General features: G+C 46.4%; 1 protein-coding gene across 1 annotated transcript in view; it reads left to right on the top strand.

The window, feature by feature from the left end:
* Positions 1-18,085, top strand: part of PTPN14 (protein tyrosine phosphatase non-receptor type 14) — a 496,593-nt gene that overhangs the window by 294,612 nt on the left and 183,896 nt on the right. Inside the window, exons 4-5 of the mRNA XM_086927897.1 lie at positions 1,642-1,739; positions 7,457-7,524. Coding sequence (XP_086784023.1) covers positions 1,642-1,739; positions 7,457-7,524 — 166 coding nt within the window. The remainder of the gene's footprint in view (positions 1-1,641; positions 1,740-7,456; positions 7,525-18,085) is intronic.

Genomic DNA, 18,085 nt, shown 5'->3' with positions numbered 1-18,085 from the left:
GCCACAGCTAACCCTTTGTACGACTAAGATGTCAATCCTCCAGTTGATCTAGACCTCAACCACTATCCGTGTAGGGCATTCCTACTCCCCAACCTCTCCCACCCGATTATACCACAGCAAACCAAAAGGTCGTCCAATGCGTTGCAGTCTTCCACAAGTTGAACATGCACATCCTCCAAGAGGTAAAGGACTTCCTCGTAGAGACTCTCTTTAAATCAGAGTGGAAGGTGTCGTTTCTGCCATCGTAATTCCACCCACGAGACATTTAAGGAGCCTGTGAATGCAAAGAGAACAACACCCAGGGAGGAAAAGAATTAGAAGCCCTCCACCTATGACCCTGTCTACATCAGAGGTCATGTCCCTCCCTATTCCTGACTCCCTTTTCATCCATAACGATTGTGAAAGGACCTCTGCACAGGTGATGCCCCACCACCTCATAAAGAAATCAAGACGCTTGATGCAGCGGCCAAGAGAGTAGCCATGGATACAGTTACCCTATGGTGTATACCCAACGCTGCTGGCATCACAGTGGGATGAGATGTATGAGATGGTTAAACATCTCCCCGAGAAGTTCAGGAAGAGGTGTGGAGTAGATGATCTTGGAGATGGTCCACCACCAACATCCGTTTGGTCTTCTAGCGTGGACCCAGCCTCCCTGAGTGTCCATACCATTGTCCTCCTGATATGCCACGCCTGGCTCCACATCTTAAGGTTTAAGCCAGAGGTCCTTCAGCATCTCCTTAACCTCTAATTTCATGGGGAAGACCTTTTTGAGTCATAGGTTAACAAGATACTGGAACAAATCAAGGGCGGCACTGACATAGAAAAATCAGTGGGTGGTTTCTAAACTTCAGCTGCTAGAGGCCACTTCAGAGACCGCAGGATCTAGCAGGAGGTAAGGCCACCTCCCTGGCGTAGCCATACTCGGGTCAGAGGCAACAACAGTCCTATCAGCAGGCAGGGGTATTCCAGGGGCTCCTACAGGTGCAATAACAGCAAGGGTGGGGATCTGTCATAAACGCTATTATAGTCATAGAGTACCCCGACCAAAAGATGATATTGGCATTTCAGCACCTAGTAGCGTGCTACTTGCTGAAAACACAATTTAACGCCTCGTAGGGGTAGTAAGCGCTATATAAATGCAAATACAATACAATATTGCCTCTTTTTCAGACCAAGTATCAGCTTACATCTAGAACTTTCATATGCTTCTTATGTATGATGTCTTAATGCATCGCCATAATGCCCCACTCCAGGCTCAACATATGCCCATTGCAGGAGTCCTTTTCAGTGCAGTAGTCACAAGCGGGGGTCATTGGAAAGATCTTGTGTTGGTGAAGGCCAGCACCCATCCCTCTCTACTTTTATTTAACAGCAATATTTGTTGCAGGGCTGGCCTTTTCAGTACTGTCCCACAGATGGCTGTTAACACAGATGCGCTTCTCTCACAGGCTGGGGAGTATCAAAACAATTTGATGATACAGAGGTGTGGCCCCCTCAGTACCAGGGGCGACACCTCAACTATTAGATACATAAAGAGTGTGACATCACTTTCATTTGCTGTTTAATGGACAGTCTTTGTTATGGAAAATGCCATGCATATCTTTTAGTGACAAACAATATTATTGCTTTACTTTACAGGTATCAGTATTACTTGCAAGTGAAGAAGGACGTCCTTGATGGCCGATTACGCTGTTCTGTAGATTTTGGAATACGGCTAGCTGGCCTAGCTGTACAAGGTAAATCAGGCACTTTGAACATGTGGTCATTAAAATCTACTTGCTGGTCTGCAGTTAATATATATAATCGTATTTGATTATTTTTTTTGCCACATAATGGTAGAGTTTTGTCCAAAGGCTACGTTAAAAAAAAGAAAAGAGAATCACTGTGACATAAACAGCAATCCTTGTAAAAAGCACAAACTGAAGCCTGCTGAAATTGGGCACCCCTCCTCTTTTTAGTTATCACCTACAGGCATCTTCAGATGTCTGTCATAGACCTCTTCCCATTGCAGTACAACATACTACAGAGAGGGGGTTTTTGGTCGGCATCCTTCAGCCATTGGTTATTGGTATTTTTTAAGAGTTTCATCACTAAAAAAGAGTAAGCGGCAAATGATCATACCAAACCACAAAAAATTTGATGATTTAGATGGAAGTGACCACAGCAACCAGAAATTAAAACGTAACACCGTGGTTGGAGATTCTCTTTAATAATCAGAATTTATTTCTATCCAATGAACCCTTTTTCCAACATTAGAATAATCAAAGACTGGGGAAGAAAGCATAATGCTCTAATCTATACTTTGCAGTTTGTGTGCAGCTCTTTGATGACCGTTAATCGCTCACTGTTCTATGTTAGGATTTTAACTTCTAAACGGTAAGTAACAACAGGATCTCGTACAAAAGCAGTAACCAATGGACCTATTTACCTTATATGCAGTTTGTGATCTGCATGGTACTCGTTCTTTTAAGCAGGCATATTAACACACTGTTCTACCTTTCCATGAGTCAAAACTTCACTAGACGAACCTCCGATCTATAGCTAGGAGGAACATGAATCACCTGAGTTATCTTAACATTTTTATTGTTGCCTGAAAATTGAACTACGGAGTCTGATATCGGGCCCTCCAACCACTACACCTCAGGATCTTACCCGGCTTTGTGTTACGGTTAGCACTGGCCAAGGGCTTCGGAGCTCACCTTGCTCCCAGCTTCCGCCAAGGCATAGGATGATCCCCGAGCCTTCACCACCTTTGAAGCTACACACCCTCTGAGACTACCCTCTGCTTTGAGACCTCTGGGAGCTCCAAAGCCGCCACTGGTGTTGAAGATCCTATCAACTATTGGCTCAGATGATTTGGAGAAGCCTATCTTACAGAGGCTGCTGGAGGAATTGAATGCTTGGCGTAAGCAATTGTTCATCCAGCCCGAAATAGGAAAAATCCTGACAAAGCTTCCTTCAGCCACACTTTCGAACACTTTGTCTCAGAAGAGCAAGCTAACTTATGAGGAACAGTCATCTTTATAATCCCCTGCAACTCCAAAGGCTAAGAAATGCAAGGACATAGCCATCAGTCCTCTCCTTTATTTTCTACTTCCTCCTCAACCACCTCCTCCACCACTGACACCACCTCCTATGTCACCACCTCCATGCCTCCACAATCAACAGAGTGGTCCCCCCCTCTCCTATGAGGAAGGCTGCCCCATTGGCCCCGCTGACCATGCTGAGGCACCATTCGACTTAGCACCCATAGAAGATCTATGGGACGAATGCTAATTTGATCGCTCTGAGAATCCAGACCTGGATCATTACTGTGTAAGGGCTTCTTATCCGGAGAGCAAGCTCGTTTGATATCTGTCAATTCAGATACTATGCTAGGAAAAACTAGTGTATTTGTGCTCAAGTCTACTGTTTCTTTAGAAGTCACAGAGGCATTCTGAAGTTCGCAGGTCAATGCTCTTATTAACGAAAAAGTTGTCATGTCAGCCTGCTGTTAATGCCAATGAGGCACTAAAAATATTTCCTACAAACAAATTGAGATTATACTGCAGAATTGCCATATGTGATCCATGGGCTAGCCATCACGTACTATATTATTAGTTTTTATTACATTAAATTGGAATTTGGTTATGATTTTATCAAACTAATCTTATCACTCTGAAGGAACTTTTAAATCCACAACAGCCATGTCAGCTATAACATTGATATTAAAAAATAGGCTAGAAACCAAGAAGCATTGATACTAGTGAGTAAGTCCACTTAGATTACAGTATCGGCAGCCTAAGCTTCTCCGGGAACTAACTGTCAAGTGAATCTGTGCCAATCCCTTTCTAAGGCATACTGATCATAATTTCAGATAAATCGTGAAATATCCAAATTTTTATCATCCGTGATTCTGGCAGTAGGCTGAATTAATTTTGCTGTTGCAACTGAAATGACTTGTGTTTGTATGCTAGATGACCTGCTGAGTATACAGGGATAAATCGGAATTAGAATGAGGTTCGTTATTTTGGATTACTTTAAAGATAGGCACCAGTGTGCCAGCCTTATAATGAAAGCACAACATAAGTATAGATTCCCTTTAGACGATCAGAGATTACTAAACCTCTTCAAGAAAAACCTCCAATTTGAAAATTGCCACAGTTTCACAAAGCAAGGGTTATGATTATCTTCTTCTTGAAGTCATTTCCTTTATGTTTTGTTGGATAGCACAATTTGCCATAAGTAAATAGTTCAACAACTCAAGCATGGCTTGGATTCAAGGTTGGAAGAGAAACCTCATGTTCTATGTTAGCAAGGCTTGACAATCCCAAAGCGCGTGCAATGCAGCGAAAAAGCATTACGGCAGCCACCACTCCTACTTACTTGGTCATTGGTTTTGCAGCAAGTTTGCTTAAGATTTCTAGGTAAATTGATAAAAAAATAACTGAGCTTTGCAAATGATATTAACTAGTTTGGGAAGGGTCCCCATAAAATGCAAACAATTTATCAACATGGATAAATGGTAGACAATTATTGTCAGGAAGATTTAAGGAATTTAGGCCCAGTACCAGGCTAAGCTTTAATCTCAAAAGTAACTCTAAAAATGTTTGAATGCTGCTCCGAGTGGAGGCCATGGTCTTGTTTTGTATTCACTTTACCATGCACAAGGGTACTAGAGCTAAGGTCCAGACATGCTCCATAAAATTAATGCTGTTGTACAGGCCATCTAGATGCCTTACATGAGTTAACTTCAATTCAATCTGTCAAAGAAGAAATAAGAGCAGGTCTCTGGGAGTACAAAGCCGAAAGCAAAATCACTTGACTTTTCACTTACCAGGGAAATAGTTTATTTGTATGTTGTTTATCTCTAGTTGCCTGATGATTTTCCTTATGTATTCCCTGTAACTGTTCTTCTTTGGATCCACATGAGATCAACCCCCCTTCTGGACCCATGCCTCAAGGGCAGTTACCAGGTCTTGCGCCAGGTTTTCATTGCACCTCAGAAACGTACGTCTCCTTTGGTGGTATGCAACATCCATCTCATAGCCATCACTGTACTGCACAAGCAGCTACTAACTTAGTTGAAGTGAACTGCAAATCTATTCTGATAGTGGAAAATGGGTTCAAAGCTTTTAAATACAGAAAGCTTTTTCCACAATAAACCCTCCTTTACATCTGATTAGAACACTTCCAGGCCCTTATTGATAAACCAGAAATGGGAACTGATTTGGCATCACAGGTATTTTAAATGTGGATAAGAAAGAGTATTAGCACCATAACCACGAGTATGTTTACTTAGTGCCTTCATTCATAATACCTAACGCTTAATTTCTCTTTTTCTATAGCAAGGCTTCCCAATTCAAATTGGAGTCAATGTCATCACTTGGGTATGTTAAATACAGAACCCCAAGAACCACATCTGTCTGCCACCTCTTACATAGTTAGCCAGGTTTTAAGATTTTATTTCACAAAAATAAATGTTTAAGGACATACTGCAAGCCTAAGATGCTTTTGCTGTTTAAATACATGTGAATAGTCTGGTCCGTAACCCAGCTCCTTTCCCACGTCTGATGTAAAGAGGCAGCAGAGCGAAAACACCTCTTACTCCTGCAAGACAATTCGTTTTAATTGATTTGACTGCATGTACCCATCCTGTTGCACCACAGCCCAGTTACCCTAATTGAGGGTAGTCTTAGTCCTCTGTAAGTGACGGGGAGACGCAGGAGTACTAATTGAACCATAGTCTGTGCTGATCCTCCTTATAAAACTACAGACCTACAAAATATCTGTTTGAAACTTTGGTATCTTGCCAGCATCCCACTGTTGGATGGCAAGATTGCAATTACATAGATTATAGCTAAAAAATCTTTAGTGACCCCCATCAGTTATATATCTTGAATACATGATGTATCATCGGTAGCCAGGAATGCAAGTGTCTTGAATCCCTCAACTTAGCAGCTGAAGCAAGTGAACTGGACTATCTCTGGACCATTGCTGTTCTTTACTTACTTTTTATGTTGTCATGTAAATCCTGTCTTAACGATCTCTGCATAGACTGTCGTGAATAAGCTGCAAGCTGGAAAGGACTGTCAGGTGGGGAGTCTTGTGATTTCAAAGTAGCCAACCAGAGTGACATGGAGTTAGCGAGCAGGAGCATTAATGACATTTAGTAGGAAAACTGGAATTGATAGAGGCACATGAATAGAGATAGAGAAAGAAAATGAAAGACTGAAGTAGAGAAAATATTGCAATGAGTAAAGACAAATTATAAGATTGATGGAATGCAGTGGGATAAAAAGGTGAATATAATGGAATAAAGAACAGGAAAGAGGGACCGCAAAAGTAAACAAAAGTTTGAAACAAAAGAAAGATGGAAGAAAATCTGAAAATTTGGAAGAAGAAACAGAACAAAAAAGAAAGATGCAAGGAAAGATGGAAAAATGAAACAAAGGAAGAGGACATAAATATAGATGGAAATGTAATCGGAAAAAGAAGATGGAAACAAAAACTAAGGATAAATATAGAAAGAAATGTGATAACAGAAAGAAGGATGTAAGTGAAAAATTGAGAAGGCAAATGAAAGTGAGAATTTATGGAAAAGAAAACAGTCACAGAAGCAAAGAAATAAACTCTCAGAGGGAAAGTTGGGATCTCTTGTTTTGCTCGCTCACCCAACATTTAGGATATGGTTCACAGTGGGGGTGTTTTTTTCTTCCAGGCTACTCTCTCGCTCAGATTAATGAATTGCATTGAGAGGTAATGATCATGTTATTACCTCTGCATTGGGAACACATTTTTTAAGATACTTGCACCCTCAGTATGGGTGGCCCCTTAATGCTAATAGGGCTGGTAGCCGCAGTTACTGGCCTCATCAGAATTATGAGATATACGGAAACACTGCGTATCTCTTAACTTCCATGCAGAGACCTCAGATGATTTGGGTGAAAGTCCATCACCAAATGAATGGTTACTGGTGGAACTGGACCCGCAATTACATAATTTCCTTGCTAATTTCTGATTTGTTAGTGGACCCTCAAGGTCCAGATCGACGTGGATTGGAGTTACCAGTAACTCGGGTGATGGGGAAAAAAGTCCCTTTACGGGCCGCTCATAATGAGGGTCTAAACGAGAGGAAATTCAAAAGAGTATTGCAAACAATCCAGAACTCATTTTGTGGAATAAAAAAATGTATTGCAATACTCAAGCTAAGAATACAACTTTAGCGATTTTGATACTAAGTAAAAACCATAATGTTAAATATTGTAAAGTAATTGATATGTATGTTATGACCCTGCTTTGACATTCTTAAGAATGAGCATTGAAAGAGAACATAATATTGCATTGTGAAGTCCACCACCTTGACTTATTTGTGCCATATTTCAACTGTCTCATTTATTATCATGCTGTCAAGTGCCATTTTGTTAGTGTTGCAAAATCTTCTGCGCATTGAAAAGTTTCCTTCTTCTTTTAGCTGACTTTGGAAATTACAGTAACTTTCAGTCCCAAGACTTTCTCCGGGAATATGTTTTGTTTCCAATGGTAAGTAGTTATCTCTTCTTTATAAGTTACACACAACATGCAAAAAAGGCGAGCAACATTTATAAATGACCTTACATTCTACACAGTTTAAGAATACAATAAGGCTGCAGTTGTAATTGTCTTTGTTCTTTCCATGACACCCTTTGTCAGACAACAAGACCGTGATTGACACTTTAGATTGTTAAATATCTTTACTCAGAACATCAGTTGTGTATGCGTAAGTTATGTTGTTAAATAACAAGTCATCTCAAGCCATTGTGTTGCAACCATAGAATGCACAGTGCTGTTTGCTGTAATTAATTGCATTGTAAAAAACCTTGCACTGCTACAGAAGTCCTGTGGCCAATGCCAGAGTTTACTTTTCTGTCTTTCTCTGAACAGTTCCCACCCCTATACTAAGTGAATATAGTTTCTGTGAGTCCATGGTGGGTGTTCAGGGTTTTAGTTTTGCTTTTTATCAATACATAAGGGTCCCCTATGTAATGAACTACTCCCACCGACCCTTAACAGAGGGCGGGAGGGTTCTGCCCCTCACCTGGACATTGGGCGTCTTGATGGAGGCTGATTGATTAAATAGGGGCAGAGACATTTCTTCTACTCAAACCTTTCAAATTGTTTCAGACTTCCCAATGAAAATTGGATCAGCCCCACTCATTCACCTCAGAGTGAATGTGTTTGCTGTACTTTTGACTGTTTATACTTATATGCTCTGTGAGTGGCACTCTGTGAGGAATAGGTGAGTGCAACATGAGAAGTGGGTTCCCTTGAAGTTGTCTGTAAGTAGGAGGACTAGGCAACCCTCAAGCAGGTTCATTTAGTTTAGTCCTGTAGTCACTTGAGAGGGATGTGGAAATCCACATCAAGAGCTCACGAGGCCAGGAATAAAATAATTCCGGTCTGGCTCCCTTCTGACATTTGACCATCAACTACCCAACTACGCTTGTGAAGTCTGCCTTGTGATATCCAGATACATCCTAGGGTCTTTGTACATCTTCCAAGCAACTATGAGACAATGCTTAGTTATCAGACTTGTGTCCTTTCAGTACACATCTTCTGACCAGTTAGTGCATCTACCTTCCATCCAATGTCACCATGGCTGGCCCTAGCCCTGCCAGGATGGGATTAGAATATATGAAAGTACCACTCCTTTCAGATGGCTCCCACGTTTATGCGCAATGCCCCCTATTCACCATAAATACTGGCCCTCAAGTGCTGGAAGAATGTCTTTGTATTGAGTTAGGAAGAAACTCAACAGCATAAGATTAGAATACCCAAACTGTAGGTAGGAATGCAATCACCTTAAATCATGAAGCACTGCTTGAATGAAGCCTTTTCAAACTGCAATAGTTAGTGACCCAAATATTTCTTAGAATCCATACTATCTTGCATTTCCAAACTCAATAGTTGTACATACAGGTATTATGATTACTGTACCACACCAATATAGTTTTGTAAATATGTATTCACTTTGTTCACTTTTAATTGCGTTCCACACACCTAATAAAGTTTGGTAAATCCAGATTATAGCTAGAAGTAGGCAGTCTAGTGATGGACAGGTAACACATAGTTCACCCTCCTGCAGTGCCCAGGCCTGGGACTTTTTCGGGACTTTTTCAAGGCTGTAATTTATCAAAATCAGCAATTAATAACTTGGCCAACATATACATTACTTGGTAAAGGTGAAATGCGCACTAGTATGACTGCAATTATTTGGTATATTTGAAATAGTGTATATGTCAGTGACTAATAGTTCTTGTGATAATATACAGATATATTAAAAAAAGATATTGATCATAGATTTGAGAGGGCAATCAAGATGTTCTAGAGTTAGGCTTGATCGAATCTCACTTGGTGTACAGCGACACCAAGTGTAGTTTGTTGCTCGGTAAATGGTACATCAGTTGTTGGAGAGGGATGCAGTAAGCCCCAGCAGGGCCCCCATGGGTGCAAGGCCTCCAGATGGCGGCCGAGGGGGCACCTATGATGCCCCCCTATTGATCCCTGCACCCGGTCACAGGCACCTAAGGGGCCTGCCACTGGGTCCAAGATGAACTGCATCTCAGCTCTTTACAATGAGAGCATGCAATCCGGTCGGAATGCATGCTCGCATTGTAAAGAATAGGAGTGCGACAACACAGTTTTCGGTCGCATCCTAATTGCTGGTTTGGGACCGCCGACAGGTGGTCAGCCGGACCCAGTTCCAGATCGATATCGTACAGATTCGGGTCTGTCCAACATTGAAATGTGCCCCCATGTCTTGAACTGATGCCCATCGCTTTGTAATCTGTATCTGACCTTAGTGTTTAAACCATCCAATCTTAATGATCAAAATGTATTTTCCACCACTGTGGTATACTACATTGCCTATAAAACCCTTCACTCAAATTTGTTCAATGTATTTCGATCTCCCTTGCGTAAGTGGACAGGCTGTGAATCCTGCAGAGTTAAGTTCAAACTAAGACGAGTTTTTTAAATGTTCTAAAAAATCCCCTGAAAAGTTCAACATGCAAAAAAGAGGACTTGGCTAGTTAGATGTGCAACAGTAGAGACCACACTTAGCATGGATATTGCTTGGGCACCTCTGTCCCAGGCTCCAGAGAAAAAGACTTGCAGCCTTCTTGTAACTACCCCATTAAGCAGAAAAAATTGTGTTTAGCGTCTGAACATAGTAAAATGTGTACCGGCTGGTGAACAAAAGGTACTTTTCACAGAATGAGAGCGTGGTTGATTTCCCAGCTTGAATTTACATTAATTTAAACAACATATGCCATGTCCTCTGTTTGAAAATGTTACTTTAGTCTCAGTTTGGAAGATTAGCTTTAGATGCAGACCTTTTTCTTTTGCATTACATTTTTGCACAGGGTTTCTATGACCTCACTACAAAGAAGCAGCTATAAATTAAAGCAGAAATATGAACACTCTTATCTAGAAAGTCCAGGTCATCTTATGCACAGGTGTTTTCAGAAGGATTAATGCCTTCCATCCCAGGCAGTAACTCTTCTCAACTAATGTAGGCATCTGCCTTAATATCATATGCAATCATTCTAGGATAGTTAATTTTTTTATCGGCTAGTCCTCGTCTGAAATGTATAGCTTTTCTGGTGCCAGCTGGAATTCTTTTTCTTACACAAATTCATGTAACCCATCGTTATCCGTTTGGAATTGTCTGTCCTTTCCTTGTTCGTTTCATCTTTGGACTCAAAAACTCAGTGTAGAATTCCAATCCTTAGTATAGCTCTGTAAACATAAAAAGTGAGGGTTTGTGTTGCTAACAAATTCACATTTGTTCAACATTTGCTTATTGGTATGTAATTATGTCTATGTTCAAATGTTAGCAGGAGCTGACTAAGTCCAACTCATTTCTCTATCCATGACATGCGTTTCTTCTGTCACAGATAAAAGAGAGAGCCCAACCCTGTGGCCCCGGGTTGAGCACAAAGAGTATGGTATCCAGAACTCCTGGGTTTGAGCATCTGTTCTCTGATAAGGTGCCACTTCCGGGAGTACCTGCTGTTGTAGCAATAGGGCAGGAATCTGCACACAGGCCTTTGCAATCTCCACCTTCACGCTTGGGGATGGAGTAGCAACAGCTGAAACCTTTACCCTTCTTCCGGAGGTGGTTAATTGTAATCTTGGCTGCCAGGCATCCCTGCTCAAAAACTGTATATGCCTGTCGGTGGAACGAATCTGTGGTTTGGTGCGGCACATGCCACATTGACCTCTTCCAGGCCAAGTTATCTGACATTCTAGTGTTTGCCTCCTATCTTGCCCGGTAAGGTTTTTCTTTGGTCACAGTTAAAGGGTACCTTTTGGCTCTATCGGCCATTTTACATTTGCCGGACCAGCCTCATTGTTTAAATCACCTGTTGTGATGCGTATTTTGAAAGGTTTACAACATGTTTCCTCCCTGTCCCTTCCTCCTGCAGCAGTTCAACCTTAACTTGATCCTCGCATGTTTGATGTGCACTCCCTTTAGCTGCTTCACATCTGTCCCCTGCGGCTTTGAAACCTCAAGATAGTGTTCCTTGTTGCCATATCATCAGCATAGCAGATATGTAAGCTTCAGACTCTCTCAACCTGCTGTACTCTACTGTCTTCCCAGACAAATTGGTTCTGCTGATGCGAGCATCCTTCCTTCCTTCCTTCCAAAAGTTGTGATGCCGTTCCACATTTGTCATTTTTTTTGTTTAAACAATTTTTATTGCAGAGTCAGTCACAATTTACTTTACAGGTATCAGAATCCCTGAGTGCAGAGTCATTCCCCTGTTGCTCCCCATCGTCCCCGTACACAGCCATTCAGCCCACAACCCGGAGGTCGGGCGGCGCTATTCAATTTCAGTTTACACTTTTGTCTGGGTCATCTGCAGCATTCAACATATGAGTCTCTCCGCCCTCTGCTTTTGTATTTTCACCCCATTCCCGTTTGCACTTGCTAAGATTCGTACGTATTCCGCTACTGGATCTCGGGACTTTCCCCCTCTCTCCCCCCGCCCCCCGGTGTCTGCAACTGTGTCTGGCGCTAGGATACACGCCTATACTGTGGGCCTCCGGATCTTTGTATGTTTACTGCTCGTGTGTTCCTGGTGCTGGCGCCGGGGTCATAACCCTCTCCATAGGAGCCACCTGCCCCTCCGCCTCCTCATCCCCCTCCTCATCCAACACACTATCCCTCAATGCCTGTACTAGCATTTCCCATGCCATGGCTGCGTCCTGTGCTTTCTCGTCAGCCGTACGGCGAGCCAGTTGGTACCTGATCGTGCTCTCCGCCGCCGCCCACTTCAGGAATTCATTCAGCCACCTCCGGTGTGTTGGCCCTACTGTCGACTTCCAGCCTTTGGTTAGCTCCCTCTTTGCGATAATTAGGCCCATGTCGATGAATTTGCTAGACAGTGTATTCTTTCGCGTGTGTGGGAACCAGTGCAATAGGGTAACTGCGCTGTCATACTGCAACTCCCTGTCCGCCACCTCATTTAAGGTGTCACCTATTCCCCTCCAATACTCCTGCAAGCGGGGGCAGCCCTCAGCATGTGCACCAGGTCCGCACCTAACTGGTGACATCTGGGACAGGCTGCGTCTTTCGCACCAAAGTGCTATGCTATTTTACTCGGGGTAAGGTAGGCCCTGTGAATGATATAGAGGTGTTTCAATTGAAAACGCGCATTCCTGGTGCTTTACCTAGCCCTCCGCACTAGCTGGGACAACGTCGTATCTGGGATGTCCAGTTGCAGGTCCGTTTCCCATTTCTGCTTCAGGGGTGTGAGAGGTTGCAGGGTATCTGTTTGCATTCTGGAGTAGAGGCACGTAACAGCCTTAGTTGTTCCTGCCGCCATCATAGTGTATTGACACGCTAGTGATGTCGTGGGCTCCATCAGTCCCTCCCCCCAGTGCGCCTGGATAGCTCTCACCACCGCCGCATGCATTAGGTAGTCTCCCCTCGAAAGGTCGTACCTTTCCTGCAATGTCTGGTACGGGGCCAACACCCCGTCGTCGTAGAGATCCCCCACCACTTGTAGCCCAGCTTCTTCCCACAAACTTAGTCTCGACCAGTCTCCGCCATGTGGGAGAGGGGTTACCATACCCAGCGGGATCTCAGGTGCATACGGATGCCCGGGTCCCATTCGCTTTTGCGTGCGATTCCAGCACAATCTCAGCGTCCGTTCTTCCTGGGACAGCCCTGCGATCCTCAGTTTTTGCTGCATGGTAATGTATGCTAGTATGTGACGGGGGTGCCATTATTCCTTTCCTGCTCCGGGCCGCGGTATACTCTTGCAACCTCCTGAGTAAAGAACTGCAATTGGGCTGCCAAGTAATAGAGCTCGAAGTCTGGGACCGCTAGGCTGCCCTCATCCTTCGGGCGGGTCAGCGTGGCCAAAGCAATTCTACGTCTGCCCGCTCCCCATAGAAAGGACACAATCAACGATCTCAACTGTCTGAAGATAGTTCCAGGTATCCATACAGGGAGGGTCCGGAAGAAGTATAAGAGTCGTGGCAGGGCAATCATCTTAAGGAGCGAGACCCGGCCCGTCATTGAAAGGGGCAGGGAAGCCCAGATGGTCATACTACTCTTTAAGGCGCGGATACAGCGACCCAAATTGCCTTCCAGTAGGTCCGCGGGCTCATGATATATGTATACTCCTAGGTAGCTCAGACAGGCAGGCTCCCATCTGAGCTCTGGGTGGGCCGGGGGGAGCTCCTCCTCCTTCCTCAGCGGGAAGAGGCAGGTTTTCGTCCATTAACTCACAACCCCGATATTTTGCCGAAGCGCTCCAACAGTCTCTTTGCGCCGTCCACAGCTCCCTCAGCATCTTCTAAGAAGAGGAGAAGGTCGTCTGCGTACAGGGAGATGTAGTGGTGGGTCCCTCCGACCTCCAACCCGTTGCTATGCAATCCCCTCCTAGCCATCGCTGCCAGAGGTTCCACTGCGAGCGCAAACAGGGGAGAAAGTGCACATCCCTGTCTCGTACCTCTATGCACCTCGTATTGGTCCGACACTAGAGGTCCTACCCTCACCCTTGCTTTCGCTTCGTCCACTTTATATACCCCTCTCCCAGGCCAAAGCCCTGCATCACCCTATACAGGTATTCCCACTCCAGGGTGTCGAAGGCCTTTTCAATGTCCACAGCCAATACCAGGGGGGCCCTCGCTTCCGGCGGCGGGTCATTTACTAGTCTAAGCAATCTACGGATGTTGTGAGTCGTATTTCTAGTGGGTATAAAACCTGACTGATCCTTATGAATCAGGTCTTGCATGTGGGGCAGCAGTCTGGTGGCCAACACTGTACTCAAGATTTTGTAATCCGTTGTCAGCATTGACAACGGGCTATAGGATGCTGGGTCCGTGCTGTCCCTTCGCGGTTTCAGCAAAGGAATCATAATGGCTTCGCGCATAGATTGAGGAAGTCTGCCCTTTTCCCTGGCCTCGTTATATATTACCTGTAGCCTCGGGGTCAGCTGATCTAAGTATTTCCCGTAGAATTCGACAGGTAGCCCATCCATCCCCGGTGTTTTGTTATGCGCCATCCGCTTTATAGCCCCTCTTATTTCCGCTAAGTCTACTGGGCCGCCTAGTAAATCAGCCTGGTCTCGCTCCAGTTGCGGCATCCGCAGGTCACTCAGGAATGCCTCTAGTGCCTCACTCTGGTCCCCCAAGTCGCTCCTGTATAATTGCTCGTAGTACGACCGGAAGCACACCAGAATTTCTGGCTGTGTCCGGAGCATATTGCCCCCACATCCCTTCAGGGTCAGAATCGGGAGAGCGCTCCTGTTGGGATTCGCCAGCCAAGCTAATAGTGGTCCAGTTTTGTCCCCCTCTGCCAGAGTCTTCGTTAGGTACGTTTTGTAGTCGAAGCTACGGAGGCGCTTCACCTCCACAGCCACTGCTTCGCGCGCCTCACTAACTCTCGCCTGTAGCTCAGGGTGGCCCGGGCGTTCCTGCTCATCCTCTCTTAGCTTACGCTCAGCCTGATCTAGGTCCTCCACCAGTGTCCTGCGCACGCCTGCATATTTCCCGATGCAGTGTCCCCTTACCACTATTTTAAATGCGTCCCATTCCACAGCCCTGGACGAAGCAGTGCCCTCATTTTCTGTGAAGTAATTAACGATCCGATCCTCTAGACCTTCCCGGAAGGGTGGATCGTCCAGAGTGTCGGGCCGGAGCCGCCATGTCGGGATCTTTGACAACGTGTTTATCCAATCTAGGGTGAGGAGAATAGGATTGTGGTCAGATATCGTGCGTGTTAAGTATTCAGTCCGGGCCACTGCCGGGAGTATTGCCGGGGAACAGAGGAAGGTGTCCCGTCGGACATGGAGGTCGTATATGCTGGAGTAGAATGAATAATCTCGCCCTGTAGGATGTTGCGCTCGCCAGCTATCTGTCAGTTCCCACTTCCCCTGCCACTCCGTTCTGTACTTCGCTAATCTATGCACAGGGGATGCGTGTAGTGGAGGGTGTGATCTGTCTAAAGTTGTGTCTGCTATTGAGTTGATGTCCCCCCCCCATCAGCATGTGACCTGTGAAGTAGGTGGCCAGCGCCCTGGATAACTGCGCAAAAAATGCTGTCTGATCTACATTAGGCGCGTAGACACTACTAAACACAATGTGTCGGCCTCTAAGTAGTCCCTCAACCGCTACAAACCGTCCGTCTGGGTCTACTGTGTGTCTAGTGACTTGGAAAGGCACTCCCGCCCTCACCCAAATTAATACTCCCCTAGCAAAAGCAGAGTACGTGGTGTAATACAGGTGGCCCCGCCATCTGCGCTGTAGCGCCACACCTTCTTTTTTGGTCAAGTGGGTATCTTGTAGGAACGCTATGTGCACTCCTCTGCGGACTAGATAAGAGTGGATTTTGTGTCTCCTCGTCATTGTTGTCAGACCCCGCACATTCCAGGACACACATTTCAACGAGCCCATATCAGCCATCGTCCCACTCTGTTCGGTTCAAATCAGAAACAGTACGCACCCAGACACCAGACACCATCCCATCCCAACCCCAACCCCAACTTCCCCCCCTCCCCCCCTCCCCGAACTACACCTCGAGCTACCCCAACTTCTCCAGGTCCCCCCTCCCCCAGAACAGGACCCAACTGCAAAGGAGTCGCTCCCATCCAAACTGGTGAGCAAACGCGCCCACTGACTACTTTATCCCGTAGTCAACACTACGGAGGCCTTATGGGTCCTGTGGTATGTGTGCTAGCTACTGAAACCCTTCAAGCACCATTCCATGCCCCACAATACCCAATGTGACTCACGATATTTCAGTCTTACAGTGGTCTGCTCAAATGTTCGTGGAGGCTACGCCGTCTGTTTTCATGCTCTTCAGGTACTGTGGACAGCATTCAACCTTCGATGATTTCCCCGGATGTCTGAGGCGTAACCTTCGGTCCCCTGGCCCCACCCAACTCCGATAATTCAGTGTCTGAGCCCGTGCCCTGGGCTTCCGAGCCTGATTCCCTCGCCGATTGGGTCAGCGCCGACCCTGACACCTCCTTCACCGCCTGCAGTGCTGCTCTTCGTTCCTCCTCCGTTTGAGAGGTCGTCTGTTTTCTGGACCCACGTTTGCGCCCACGAAGCCTTCGTGATTGCCTGGTGGTGTGGTTCTGGCGTTCCTCCTCGGCCCTAAATCGAGCCCTGTCCGTGCCAGCTTTGCAGGTGTCCCACCAGGTCCACGCCTCCGCCGATGTTGCGAAAAACAGCGCCTTTTCGTCTACTATCACTCGGAGTTTGGCCGGGAACAGCAGCGAGTACTGTAACCCCTCTGTACGTAGCTCTTTTTTGATAGAGAGGAAGGAGGCACGTAGTTTTTGAGTCTCAAACGTGTAGTCCGGGAATAGCGTAACCTTGCTATTGTCCACCTGAAATGGACCTGCGTCTCTGGCCCGCTGTAAAAGCCAGTCCCTGTCCTTGTAATGGAGCAGTTTGATGACCACAGGGCGAGGCGGTAGGCCCGGTTGGGGGGTCCGGGAAGGAACTCGGTGCGCTCGCTCCAGGGTGAAAAAGGGAGAGAGACCTTCCGGGGCAACCACAGTCTTTAGCCAGTCGTGCAAGTAGCCTACCATGTCCGTGCCTTCTTTTTTTCGGGAAGACCCACCAGACGCACGTTGTTCCGCCGACTGCGGTTTTCAGCATCCTCTGCCCTCCTCTCCAGGGCTTGTATCCGCTCCATCGCTTCCGTGAGTCGACCATCCATCGATTTATGTGCAGGTACGATATCCTTCAGGGTGTCTTCCGCACTCTTGACCCTATCCGTTAGCTTCGCGTGGTCCGCCCGCAGAAGCCCCAGTCCCGTCGACACTTGCACAATGTCTTGATGTAGTGCCTCCTTCGTGGCAGCAATAGCTTCCAGTATTCGGTCCTGCATCTGCAGCAGGTCTGTGGAGGATTGCGGCGACTCTTCCGGCGTTTCCGTGGCTGGGCTCCCGTCCCCCTTGACTCCCCTAGACTTTCCCATCCTGATCCCTCGGTGTGGTCCCAGGATCCCAAGGATGATCAGGTGTTGCCGGGTTCTCCGGCGGCAGGTAGGTCGTTGGCCTCGCGGTGCTATTACCACAATCCGGACGTCCAGCAGTACCTCGACCCTTTGAAGTTGGTGCGCGGGGTCCGAGGCGGGCACTGAGTGCGGTATCACTCTCTCGGAATCACTCAAGCCCCACTCGTTTTACCGAGGGCCAGCCTCTGCAGTCTCTCCCCTTCAGGGGGTAGTGGGCTGGTCACCTGCTGCCCCTCGCGCGCGTGTTGGGGCGATGGGCGCCAATGCCAGGATGTCAACACACCGCCCAGTGGTAGAGCAGGTCTCCCTCGGGTCCGTCCGTGGTCTTGGCACCACTACAGTCACGCCAGGCTCAGGGGCCCGCGTTATAGGCGCCGTCCCTGCTCCCCTCGCTCAGCTCCACTTCGCCTATCTTCTCTGTGCGGCAGTGCGGTGGGGCTGGAGCAGCCTCCCCCGAAAAAACAACTAGTCCCCGAGACCGGGGTATAGATTAATTGTCACTTGGGTCCGTGGGGGGTGCACCCGGTCCCGGCTTCCTGCTCCCTCGCCAAACTGATCTAGTCCGATGGCGCCGTG

Source organism: Lissotriton vulgaris, chromosome 6 (genome assembly GCF_964263255.1).
Source record: "Lissotriton vulgaris chromosome 6, aLisVul1.2, whole genome shotgun sequence".
Lineage (NCBI taxonomy): Eukaryota > Metazoa > Chordata > Amphibia > Caudata > Salamandridae > Lissotriton > Lissotriton vulgaris.
Note: the sequence above shows the minus strand (reverse complement) of the source record. Positions and strands in the feature narration are given on the sequence as shown.